The sequence below is a fragment of the Bidens hawaiensis genome, unplaced genomic scaffold (assembly GCF_021521415.1).
Source record: "Bidens hawaiensis isolate Kalapana, Puna unplaced genomic scaffold, B.hawaiensis_p1.1 tig00004748_1, whole genome shotgun sequence".
Taxonomy (NCBI): domain Eukaryota; kingdom Viridiplantae; phylum Streptophyta; class Magnoliopsida; order Asterales; family Asteraceae; genus Bidens; species Bidens hawaiensis.
In genome coordinates this window covers 790590-802799 of record NW_027491294.1, presented here as the reverse complement: position 1 = coordinate 802799, position 12210 = coordinate 790590, and the positions used below count along the sequence as shown (strand labels likewise).

General features: G+C 45.6%; 1 protein-coding gene across 1 annotated transcript; it reads left to right on the top strand.

Moving 5' to 3' along the window:
• Nucleotides 1-948: 948 nt before the first annotated feature.
• On the top strand, nucleotides 949-2869 carry LOC143627907 (iron-sulfur cluster co-chaperone protein HscB homolog). The gene is made up of 6 exons (XM_077097624.1): nucleotides 949-1325; nucleotides 1413-1509; nucleotides 1588-1677; nucleotides 2129-2194; nucleotides 2365-2433; nucleotides 2566-2869. The coding sequence occupies exons 1-6, from the start codon at nucleotides 952-954 to the stop codon at nucleotides 2701-2703; spliced, it is 834 nt and encodes a 277-aa protein (XP_076953739.1). The 5' UTR covers nucleotides 949-951; the 3' UTR covers nucleotides 2704-2869.
• Nucleotides 2870-12210: the final 9341 nt, after the last annotated feature.

Genomic DNA, 12210 nt, shown 5'->3' with positions numbered 1-12210 from the left:
AATACAAAATCCATTTATAATCGACTGAAACCAGGGATAAGATTTTTCTATCGATCGATCGGAAGATTGGAGACACAAGACAATTAGATTTTGAATAGCCCACTTGAAACCTTGAACTACCTTATGATAAAAAAAAACATGTGTAGTTAAGCCATGAATGTTAAAAACCTAACAAAAATCCCTACAAATTTTAAACGAGTACCAAGTACTCGTAATGCCCGTACTGAACACTGAACAAGTACATTATCATCCATATTTGAAATTAGGGATGTCACTTTTATTCGAAACCCAACTCGAGAAAGCCCATACCCGAACTAACCTGATCCGAATAACCCGAACCCGAATCGAAATAATTCGGGTTGGTTCTCACGTTTGATTTATAAGTTTCGGGTCAACCCGAATAAAATTTTAGTTTTGAAATTAAATATAACTTTTAGATATAATAGACCTAGTTTTTACCACTTAAGTTATCATAATCTTGTTCAAATCAACTGTTGTCATCACAACTATTATAGAAATCGTAATTGAACAACCAAATCACGTCTAATTGAAGATGATTATGGTTCAAATTAGTTTTACTCTCCTTTTAGACTGTTTTATCAAATTATTTTGGTTTATTATGTGATTATTTGCATTACAAGCAAATAATAATATGTTGTTTTATTTGTAGTAGTGTAATTTTTAAATTATTTATTTTTTTTGCTTTTTGTTTTGTTTTCCGGAACACTCGAAACCCGATTAACTCAATCCAAAAAACTCGAACCCAAAACTCGTAAAAGATTTGGGTCGGGTTTCGAGTAAAGATTTAAAACTTTGAAACCCGAAAACCCTGATCGAAACCCGAAACCCGAATAACACCCTATTGAAATTGCAAAGTAGAAACTAAACCAGAACCTCTTACCGCTTTTGGCATGTAGAAGACCTGCTTTGCTTTAGGATCAATCTCAGAAAATGTGGAACACACTAATAATCAGAACACCATTATCAACCTTCAGTCGCAAAACCCTAACTCTAACTCTAACTCAATCAATTACCCTCCAATTACTCCAACAATCCATCCATCAATCACAAAATCAACCTCATTTCTCTACTCTCTACACCTTCAACACCAACCAACCACCTAGGGTTACTAAAAACCCCCAATTCCACTCCATTCGGACCTCCGAATTTACCGGAAACAGTTATGGCTTCTGCTCTTCAGTATCCGTTAACCAAACCAGCTCCTGCTGGAACTGTAATGCTCAGAAGCCGTTTCTGATCTGTCAATCATGTGGAAGCGTTCAGCCTGTTGATCATTCAGTTGATTACTTCATGATATTTGGTTTGTGAGTGTTGTTTTGAAACCCTAGTTATAAAATTTGTTAGTGTTTTGTGATTTTAATTGTGATTGATTATGGTTTTTTATGTAACAGAGAGAGGAAGTTTGATATTGAAGATGGGAGTTTAGAGGGGATGTATAAAAACTGGCAGAAGAAGCTGCATCCTGATTTGGTGCATACAAAGCCTAAGGTTTGTGAGTGTTTGATTATTAATATGGTGTTGGTTTAGTTTCTGATAGTTGATGTATATGGTGTTGATGTTATGTAGGAAGAAAGAGAGTATGCAGCTGACCAGTCTGCTAAGGTTATTGATGCTTATACTACACTGCGTAAGCCGTTATCAAGAGCCATTTATCTAGTAAGTGCGGGCAATATTTTCATGTCTTGTAGATAAAAATGGGGTGTAGAAAATAGTTCTTGAATTCACTTGTGCTGTTTGAAGTTGTGATTATTATGATTATTATATATAATCAGCTGTTTTCAGTAGTTTGAGTTTAGGAAAGTTCTGATTGTTTAAGATGAATATACATGCACAATTAACATACAAACATTTGTGATACAACTTGTAGTCTTGTACCATAACTTTAGCCAATTTGACAAATATATATATAACTATTCTTTATTAGCGCTTATAGGAAATATGACGTGACAGACAATACAATTAAACACTTTGTTATTACAAAAAAATATTACCATTGTTGATTGGTTGAGTATGATCTCTTAGTCAGAACCCTTTTTACATCAATGCTTGTTATCTATACGTTTTTAAATTGTTTTGGTATTTATGAGGTGTGGTTCTACCATCTTAGATGAGGCTTGAAGGTGTTGAAGTAGATGAAGAACAAACTGTCTCAGAACCGGAATTGTTAGGCGAGGTATTATATGTTTTTTGCATTTTTTTTAACATCTATTTCTCATTGTAGGGCTTTTTTTTCATATCATCACATCAAACCCGTAGTCAAATTTGCATTTTTTTTAATATAAACAAAACCCATGAAGTTGAACCTTTTAAGGGTGATCAACTAATTATACATTATTCTTGCAGATCATGGAAATTAGGGAAGCTGTGGAAGAAGCTACTGATTCTCAAGCACTAAAAAAGATCCAATCGCAGGTACGATCGACACACATATGCATCCAAACTTGTGTGAAAAGAATGAAAAAGATTGATTCTTGGGGTTAATGATGATTAATTAGTGATGACTAAGAAACTAGTGAATATGTTGTGAAACTGTATTTCTTGCAGATGGAAGAAAAACTGAGGCATTGGTCCAACTGCTTTGCAAATGCTTTTGGAAGTAAAAGTTTTGATGAAGCCACAAAATCAATTCAGAGAATGACATATTATCATCGTGTGAACGAAGAGATTGTTAGGAAGCTATGATCCTGTTACACATTGACATGTACTAACTTCCATCTTAATTTATTTTTTATTTTCTTGATTTATATAAACCAATTGAAGGCAATAACATGGATGTTGTAGCCGTTTGCTGGAAGCGATCAAGTGAATAAAGAAAATGTTTGTGTAATTCTTTTTGGTTTAGACTTATTGTTTGGGAAGTTGTTCACTTGACTGGTTGGTTATTTAATTATACTTTATGTGGTTATCAAACTATTTATATAATTAATTGCATATATAAGCCTAGTCAAGCTTAAGCTAGGACTCGAATATGTTTCTTAAATGATGTCTGTAGGGGTATGGTACTAAACCCGGTTTACGACCCTAATTTATTATGTTTGGCTTATTTTATTATATGGACTAATACAATGTTATTGGGTTGAGGGGGTTTTGTGGAGGTAACCCTAACTGGGCTAGGCCCATTAGGGTACTATGATGGTGGCCATGAGGCTCCCTATATAAGGAGGTCTCCACCTCCTTATCATGGGGGTTTTTTGGATTGCTCTCAATAAGAGCCACCATCATACTATTTTTGTGTCTGTAAACAAGAGATCCTCAGGATTTCTTAGCAGTCACCTCCACACCCCCGAAAAGCCATTGCAGGTCTCAAGCAATCGGAGAAGAAGATCAAGTTGTGGTTCGTTCATCTCGAAAATCCGTGGGAACATCGTCATGGATCAGGTCAGATTCATTTCATGCTTCGACATTGGCGCCATCCGTGGGACGGCAACGAACTACCGATTTTCGTCTCGGCTCTCAGATCTCTCCCAAGAAAAACCCAGATCTGGAAGTTTACAGAAAAAGGCTTCAAGGCTTGTTCTATTAAAGCTCAAAAAGATCCATAGATCTAAAAGAGGCTTCCAGATCTGTGCAAAAAAGAAACTACCTGATTCGGATGATCAAGCCTCCGGATCTATGATGGTTTTAAATTCTCTCCGCTCCGAGCTTCAGATCTATCTAGATCTGATTTACAGATCTAGATCTAGATTACAGACCTGGATTTTAGGTTTAAAGTTACAGATCTAACTCTCAAATTGCAGATCCAAAAATTACCAGACTTCCGCCGCCATGCACGCGCGCCCGCGGATTCTCACTCCGCAGCCATGCATGTGCCACCGCGGGAACCACCATGTGGGTTTCGCACAAAAGACCTCCACCATGTGGGTTTTGCGCAGAAGACTGCCACCACGCATGCTCGCCAGCGGGTCACCATTCCGCCGACATGCGTGAGCGCCCGTGGAAACCACCGCGGAAACCACCATGTGGGTTTTGCGCAAAAGACTGCCGCCATGCACGCGCGCTCGCGGATCCTCACTCCACAGCCATGCATGCGCGCCCGCGAAAACCACCATGTGAGTTCGAAAGACGACTCCAGGCTTTTGGTTTTACGTAAAGTCTCCAACGCCATGCAGATGCGCGCAACCCTCTACCATGCGTGTGCGCAACTCTCCGCCATGCACGCGCGCCCGCAAGTCACCACTCTGTCGCCGTGCATGCGCACATAAGGCCAAGCGCCAAACTAAAAGGTTGGGAATCCTCATAAACCCATAAGGCCACGCGCCAAACTTAAAGGTTGGGAATCCTCATAAACCCATAAGGCCAAGTGCCAAACTTAAAGGTTGGGAATCCTCATAAACCCATAAGGCCACGCGCCAAACTTAAAGGTTGGGAATCCTCATAAACCCATAAGGCCAAGCGCCAAACTTAAAGGTTGGGAATCCTCATAAACCCATAAGGCCACGCGCCAAACTTAAGGGTTGGGAATCCTCAAACCCATAAGGCCAAGCGCCAAACTTAAAGGTTGGGAATCCTTAAACCCATAAGGCCAAGCGCCAAACTTAAAGGTTGGGAATCCTCAAACCCATAAGGCCACGCGCCAAACTTAAAGGTTGGGAATCCTCATAAACCCATAAGGCCACGCGCCAAACTTAAAGGTTGGGAATCCTCATAAACCCATAAGGCCAAGCGCCAAACTTAAAGGTTGGGAATTCGCATATCACATGTGCTCACACATCACATATGCTCACGCATCACACGTGCTCGCATGACATATGCTCACGCATCACATGCTCACGCATATCACATCAGCGCATGCAACATCTGCGCGTGGTGCATGACACAAAGTCTACGCGCAGGCGCATGCAACGTCTGCGCTTGGCGCATGACAAAAAGTCTACGCGCAGGCGCATGCAACGTCTGCGCTTGGCGCATGACAAAAAGTCTACGCGCAGGCGCATGCAACGTCTGCGCTTGGCGCATGACAAAAAGCGCATGCAACGTCTGCGCTTGGCGCATGACACAGCCTATGCGTAAGCGCATAAAACATCTGCGCATGACACAAAGCCAAAACCTATGCGTAAGCGACGCAACAAATGAGAATAGTCTAATCCAAATCAGGATAAGGACAACATTATTTAGCAGCAATGAACTAGGGGACTATCGTGGTATACCACCACTACATTATCGCGATGGAAGACATCCGAATCTTAGGGCGGGAGCCTAACAATATCCCAAACGGCCACGCGCCAATTTGATATGTTTTTGCAGGTTCGGCTACGAGTCGCACAAGCACATTTGACATTATTATTATCTGGCCGATTGCGCCTCCATTATTATTTTGAAAACAAACGGGGATAGTCATCCTGCGTAGGAGAGGCCCTTGTGGGCCAGTCATTATCATCATATTATAGCTCATAAGCCGCAACTCGCGCATGCTTCATAGCTCGTAAGTCGCCTCGCGCGCAAGCTTCATTATTCTTATAGCTCATAAGCTACCTCGCGCGCAAACTATTAAGCATCATTATCGAGATGCGCGCTGTATCTTTTATCAGGCCTCGCGCCACTATCGTAAGTCGACATCGCGCGCAAACTATTAAGCATCATTATCGAGATGCGCGCTCTATCTTTTATCAGGCCTCGCGCCACTATCGTAAGTCGACATTGCGCGCAAGCTTCATTATTTTATAGCTCGTAAGTCGCCTCGCGCCACTATCGTAAGTCGACATCGCGCGCAAACTATTAAGCATCATTATCGAGATGCGCGCTCTATCTTTTATCAGGCCTCGCGCCACTATCGTAAGTCGACATTGCGCGCAAGCTTCATTATTCTTATAGCTCATTAGCTACCTCGCGCGCAAACTATTAAGCATCATTATCGAGATGCGCGCTCTATCTTTTATCAGGCCTCGCGCCACTATTGTTATGGTGCGTGCTATATCTTATTCATGCCAGGGCACCATCATCATCATAAAGATCACAACATGTCACCATCATGGAGAAAACCTCCCAAAACTCAAAGACAATAAAGACAAGGCCGAAGAAAAGGGTAAAAACCGCCTCGTGTCCTAACATACCTTATAAAGTCCAGCGCTCCACCTAAACGCTTGCACGCCTAGGAGCAACACTGGACTTGGGGACTTGTAGGGGTATGGTACTAAACCCGGTTTACGACCCTAATTTATTATGTTTGGCTTATTTTATTATATGGACTAATACAATGTTATTGGGCTGAGGGGGTTTTGTGGAGGTAACCCTAACTGGGCTAGGCCCATTAGGGTACCATGATGGTAGCCATGAGGCTCCCTATATAAGGAGGTCTCCACCTCCTTATCATGGGGGTTTTTTGGATTGCTCTCAATAAGAGCCACCATCATACTATTTTTGTGTCTGTAAACAAGAGATACTCAGGATTTCTTAGCAGTCACCTCCACACCCCCGAAAAGCCATTGCAGGTCTCAAGCAATCGGAGAAGAAGATCAAGTTGTGGTTCGTTCATCTCGAAAATCCGTGGGAACATCGTTATGGATCAGGTCAGATTCATTTCATGCTTCGACAATGTCACTGTTAGGTTTGAGCCCGGCTTAATATAATTTTTAGAGAGCCGATCCCAAGTAGCAGACGAGTGCCTTCACTTGTTTACATTCAACTTTTGAGGGACATTTGGGTGTTTTCCACCATCTTGAAGAGGTAGGTCCCAGCAGGGCTCAGTTGGTCCCGCATGACTCACCTTGAACAGGGATGCCTGCGCAAAGACCATCTACTCCCGCAGGACCCACCATGCTCAGAGAAGCCTATGCGCAGTATGCAAGCTGCATACGCAGGGAAAAGCCTCCCAATGGTAAAGTAACCCGCCTGTTCCCGCAGTTGCGGATACAAGCCATCAGGGAAGGCTACCCGCACAGCATAGCTACACGCATAAGGCTTAACACTTACAAATTCAGTGTCACCTGAAAGAATGAGCAAAGGCGGGAGGGGGAAAACTCCCGCCAAAATGGGCCAGTCCGTATGATGGAGGATCTTTTGCGTGATACCTGACGAGGTAAAGACAAAAGATCTGACCAAGAATGCGACAGCTCACTGACAGCAGCGTGGCAGACAGCACGCCACAGCACTGTGACCAATAGCCGCCGCCTGCCCACCAACTCCTGCCAGACCACGTGCCTAGCCTGCAGTTGGTAGAAGACGAAGAGTGCACGGCACGCCTGCTCTGTGTCAGCCGCTACCTATCCACCACTCACAGGTAGGGCACGTGCATAGGTTACAGTTGGTAGCGTGTTGGGCCGGCTAAACCCCTTGGAAACCCACCTTCGGCTATAAAAGACAGCAAATGGTATTATCATTTCATCATCTACTATCTCGTATAACTTACTTGATAACTGCTCTAATAGTATTCACATACTTTTATATTCAAAGAGCAATATAGACTGATTCTCACGCCGGAGGGTGGTCACAAGGAGGAACCCCCCCCTTCTCAGTGACGAGCTTACGGTGTCTGTTTTGCAGGTTCCCTGAAGTACAACTTACTCTGCTGGACCTAACCTTCGTGGGAAACATTACTTAGCCCCCAGATTACCTATAATCTGCCCGGGGTCACTTAGTGTTTCTTCATTGGCGCCATCCGTGCATAAAGCTAGAACTACATCTTTCTCCAGTTTTTCAAAAACTTCCAAGATGACTAGAGAAATTCCGGTAACCACAACCCCAGCCACTGGGGTAAACACCGGCAACACAATGTTTACAAACACTACCCCAGCCACCCAAGCTGGGGCAAGTGAAGTACATTTTACGAACACTACCCCAGTCACTCATGTAGGGGCAAGTGGAGTAAATATTCCACTGGGATTCACTGATACCCAGCTGGAAAAACGAACTCGAGCCCCTCGCCAAACACTTGATCAAGTGAAGGCATGGGCCGAGGCACGTCAACGAGAATTTCAGGCTGAGTTGGACGAACGCTTGCGTTCAGTCCAACAAGCTGAGGAATTCGGTAGTACTCGCCAGCACCTCAACATGAGTAGTGAGTACGAGCACTCGGACGACGAGAGGGAAGACTCCGACACCGACGCGAACCCTCGCCATAAGGCGAAAGGGAAGCGTAAGGAAACGGATCCCCAGCCAAAAAGGAATTTCGGGGAAGCATTCCAACCAGTCACGGAAAAAAGCTCGCGTGACTTCTCCAAGGCCTTTAGACCTACTGCTACAAACGCAGGAAGGTCAAAATTTGCAAGGGACATTGCAGAAGCAATCGCCCCGAGGAGTGCCAAACAAATGTCCAACATTGGCACATACGATGGTCTATCCGACCCAGATGACCATCTGAACAGGTTCATTGCGGGGGCAACCGTCAGTAACTGGACGGAACCCACGTGGTGCTACATGTTCCAGATGACTCTGGTAGGAGCAGCCAGAGCATGGTTCGACCGTTTACCGGTCCACCACATTTATGACTGGGCAGACTTCCAGAACAAGTTCAGTCAACAGTTTAGTCAACAGAGGAAGCACACTGAGGAGCAGTGGACGATCCTCAACTGTGTGAGAGAAGAGGATGAATCCTTACTGGACTTCATCACCCGCTTCAACTCCAAGAAGCTGAGTCTGGGCAACATCAGCGAAGACCTCGTTCGCGCCGCTTTCATTCAGGGCGCTGAGTACCCAGAACTTATCCGCACTCTGACGGGTAAAGACGGCATGCCATCCACATGGGATGCCATAATGACGGCAGCCAAGCGCTTCGCCGAAACGGAGAAACAGCTAGGAAGAGATCTCCCCCAGAATACAAACCTCTACACACAGAGGACAAGGGAGAACAATGTGAGAACCGCCCGGCTAAACAAAAAGAGGCGGCAAGGTATTTGGCAGTCAAGGATAAACTTTGACACCCCCTCAAGCTCTCGCCCTCTGGTTGGCGGAAGGGACAACACGCACCCTTCGAACCGGAAAAACCGTTGGACGCCACTCACCAAGAGCGTCACGGAGATATTTGCCACGGAAAAACTGCCATGGCCAAAAGCCCCAGCGATCCGACAGAAACCCAATGCGGATCAGAGCAAGTCTTGTGACTTCCATGGGACAAAGGGCCATAGCACTGAGGAGTGCACATCCTTGAGGGACATCGTCGAGACATTCGTCAAGGATGGGAGGCTCGCACACCTCGTGGCATCTATCAAGAAGGGAGGAAGGAACGACAACAGGTACAGGGGTAACGGACGAAAGCCCGTCGACATCAGCATCAACATGGTCCATGGTAAGGTCAGAGGAAGAAAGAGACCGATGACCGAACCATGCGCATGGAAGGAAGCAGAAGTGCGCTTCCCGCGAGTGCCGGGAGGCCCAAACAAAGAAGGCCCCATTATCATTAAAAGCCAGCTGGGGCACTACATCACCTCCCGCACCCTCGTTGACAATGGCGCATCGTCGACAGTGATGTACAGGCAGTTCTTCGACAAGCTCGATGATGAAGACAAGGAACGCCTGGAGACGGTCTACGCTTCAATGGAAGGGTTTGACGGCAGCATGAACACTCCCTTGGGCATCCTATCTTTCCCCGTCACTCTCACCGATGGGAATTATTCACGCACGGAGGATGTGGATTTTGTTGTGATGAAAAAACCACATCATACGTATGACATCCTATTCGGGAGAGACGGGATGGCAAGATTCAACGCCGTGGTATCCTCAGTCCACGGCATGATGGGATGGCCAACAACTGAAGGCGTAGCGATGATCACGGGCATTCCCCAGGTATGCATCGCATCTGTCTCCTCTAAACCCAAACCGAAGATGGCCAAACAAACCATCACTGAACCTGAACAGTGGGCATTCAATGGGAAATATCCCGATCAGGCCGTTACCATTGGCCCGACAATTGTTGATCCAACACGCACCTTACTCAAGCGCTTACTGCAGCGAAACGCAGACATCTTCGCGTGGACACCAGCCGACATGACTGGTGTACCCCGGGGAAAGGCAGAGCATAAGCTCAAATGCGATCCGGCCGTTACGCCGATCGTACAAAAGCGCAGAGTAATGGGGCCCGAGCAAACCAACGCGTGCAGAACCCAAGTCAAGGAACTCCTTGATGCGGGCATCGTGCGCGTCAGCAAATATCAAACATGGGTTGCAAATCCCGTAATGGTACCGAAGAATAACAAACAATGGCGCATGTGCATAGATTTCAAAGATTTGAATAAAGCATGCCCCAAAGATTGTTATCCGTTGCCAGAAATTGATCTCAAGGTGGATTCGGTGGCACCATTTCGCCTTAAATGCTTCTTGGATGCGTATAAGGGGTACCATCAAATCCACATGGCTGTAGATGACCAGGACAAAACCGCCTTTCGGACGCCCGATGGCACATTTTGTTATAAAATGATGCCGTTCGGACTTAAGAACGCGGGGTCCACGTACCAACGACTAATGGACAAAGAGTTTCACGCCCAAATTGGGAGAAACTTGGAAGTCTATATGGATGATTTGGTCATCAAAAGCCCCGAGCCAGAGGTGATGTTGAAAGACATTGAGGAAACTTTCAACACGCTCAGAAAGATAAACATGAAGCTCAACCCGAGCAAGTGTTCATTTGGGGTGGAAGAAGGGAAGTTCTTAGGAGTCATTATTACTAAAGATGGCTTCAGAGCGAACCCTGAAAAGGTCGAAGCCATTGTCAAAATGGAATCACCTACCACCATAAAACAGGCTCAAACACTTAATGGACGACTAGTCGCGCTTAACCGCTTTTTGGCAAACCATGCGGATAGGTCGTTCCCTTTTGTGTCAACGCTAAGAAATTGTTTAAAGAAAACGCACTTCCGCTGGACACCAGAAGCGGAAGCAGCTTTTCAGGAGATTCGATCACGCCTGATCGAACTCCCAACACTCACGGCACCACAAGCGGGGGAGGAGTTAATCTTATACCTCTCCGCAACAGATAGAGCAACCGGGGCAGTCCTGCTTGTAGAACGAAAAGGCATCCAGATGCCAATCTATTATGTTAGCCGCGTGCTGGCAGACGCGGAAACCCGGTACTCTACCCTGGAAAAACTGGTCTTGGCACTTATACACGCTTCACGCAGGTTGAGACGATATTTCCAGGGTCACCCAATCACTATTCTCACCAACTTCAAACTCTCAAATGTTCTAGGCAAACCCGAGTTATCGGGACGTCTAGCCAAATGGGCAATTGAATTGGGAGAATATGCGATTCAATACAAGCCGAGACCAGCCATTAAAGGTCAGGTCCTGGCTGATTTTATTGCAGAAGTCCCCGCTTCACGGGAGAAAGAGTGCCAGGAGGAGGTTCAACCCTCCCCAGCACACGAAATCGATGAAGTCTGGCGACTCTACACTGATGGAGCAGCTAGTAACGAGGGTTCAGGCGCAGGGTTAAAATTAACAAATCCAGCAGGCCAGGAATATACTTATGCTATTCGGCTGGATTTTCCAAGTACGAATAACGAAGCTGAATATGAAGCATTCCTGGCCGGATTGAGGATTGCGCGAAAGATGGGTGTAAAAAATTTGGAAGCCCACGTAGATTCCATGCTAGTGGCAAACCAAATAAACGGGACGTGCACGGCTGTGAACGACACAATGGCCCTGTACCTTGCCCAAGCCAAAGCCATCATGCGCGATTTTAATGATTGTAAAGTGATACACGTCAAGCGCAGCGAAAACAAATCTGCGGATGCGTTAAGCAAGCTTGCATCACTGGCCTTCACCCACTTGGGGAAGGACATCCGCGTGGAACTCCTCGAAACACCATCAGTCCCGCACAAGGAAATTTGTGTCATCCAAACCGGTACAGAAACATGGATGACCCCAATAATAAAATACCTTGAAGCAGGAACGTTACCAGAGTCGAAGTCACAGGCAAGAAAACTACGCTGTAAAGCACTGAATTATCAGCTGGTCAATGACACCCTTTACAGACGTAACTTTCTTGGCCCATTGTTAAGATGCGTGGACAACCAAGATGCTGACTACCTCCTAAGGGAGGTTCACGAAGGCATCTGTGGAGTACACGCAGGCCCCCGCGCTGTGGTAGCCAAGCTAAACAACGCGGGATACTTCTGGCCGGGGATGCATATGGACGCGTTGGCATACATCAGAAAATGCAGATCTTGCCAGCTTTACGCACCCAACACGCATCGCCCGAAAAATGAACTTGTTCCTGTCACTTCCTCGTGGCCATTTCAGAAGTGGGCCATTGACGTG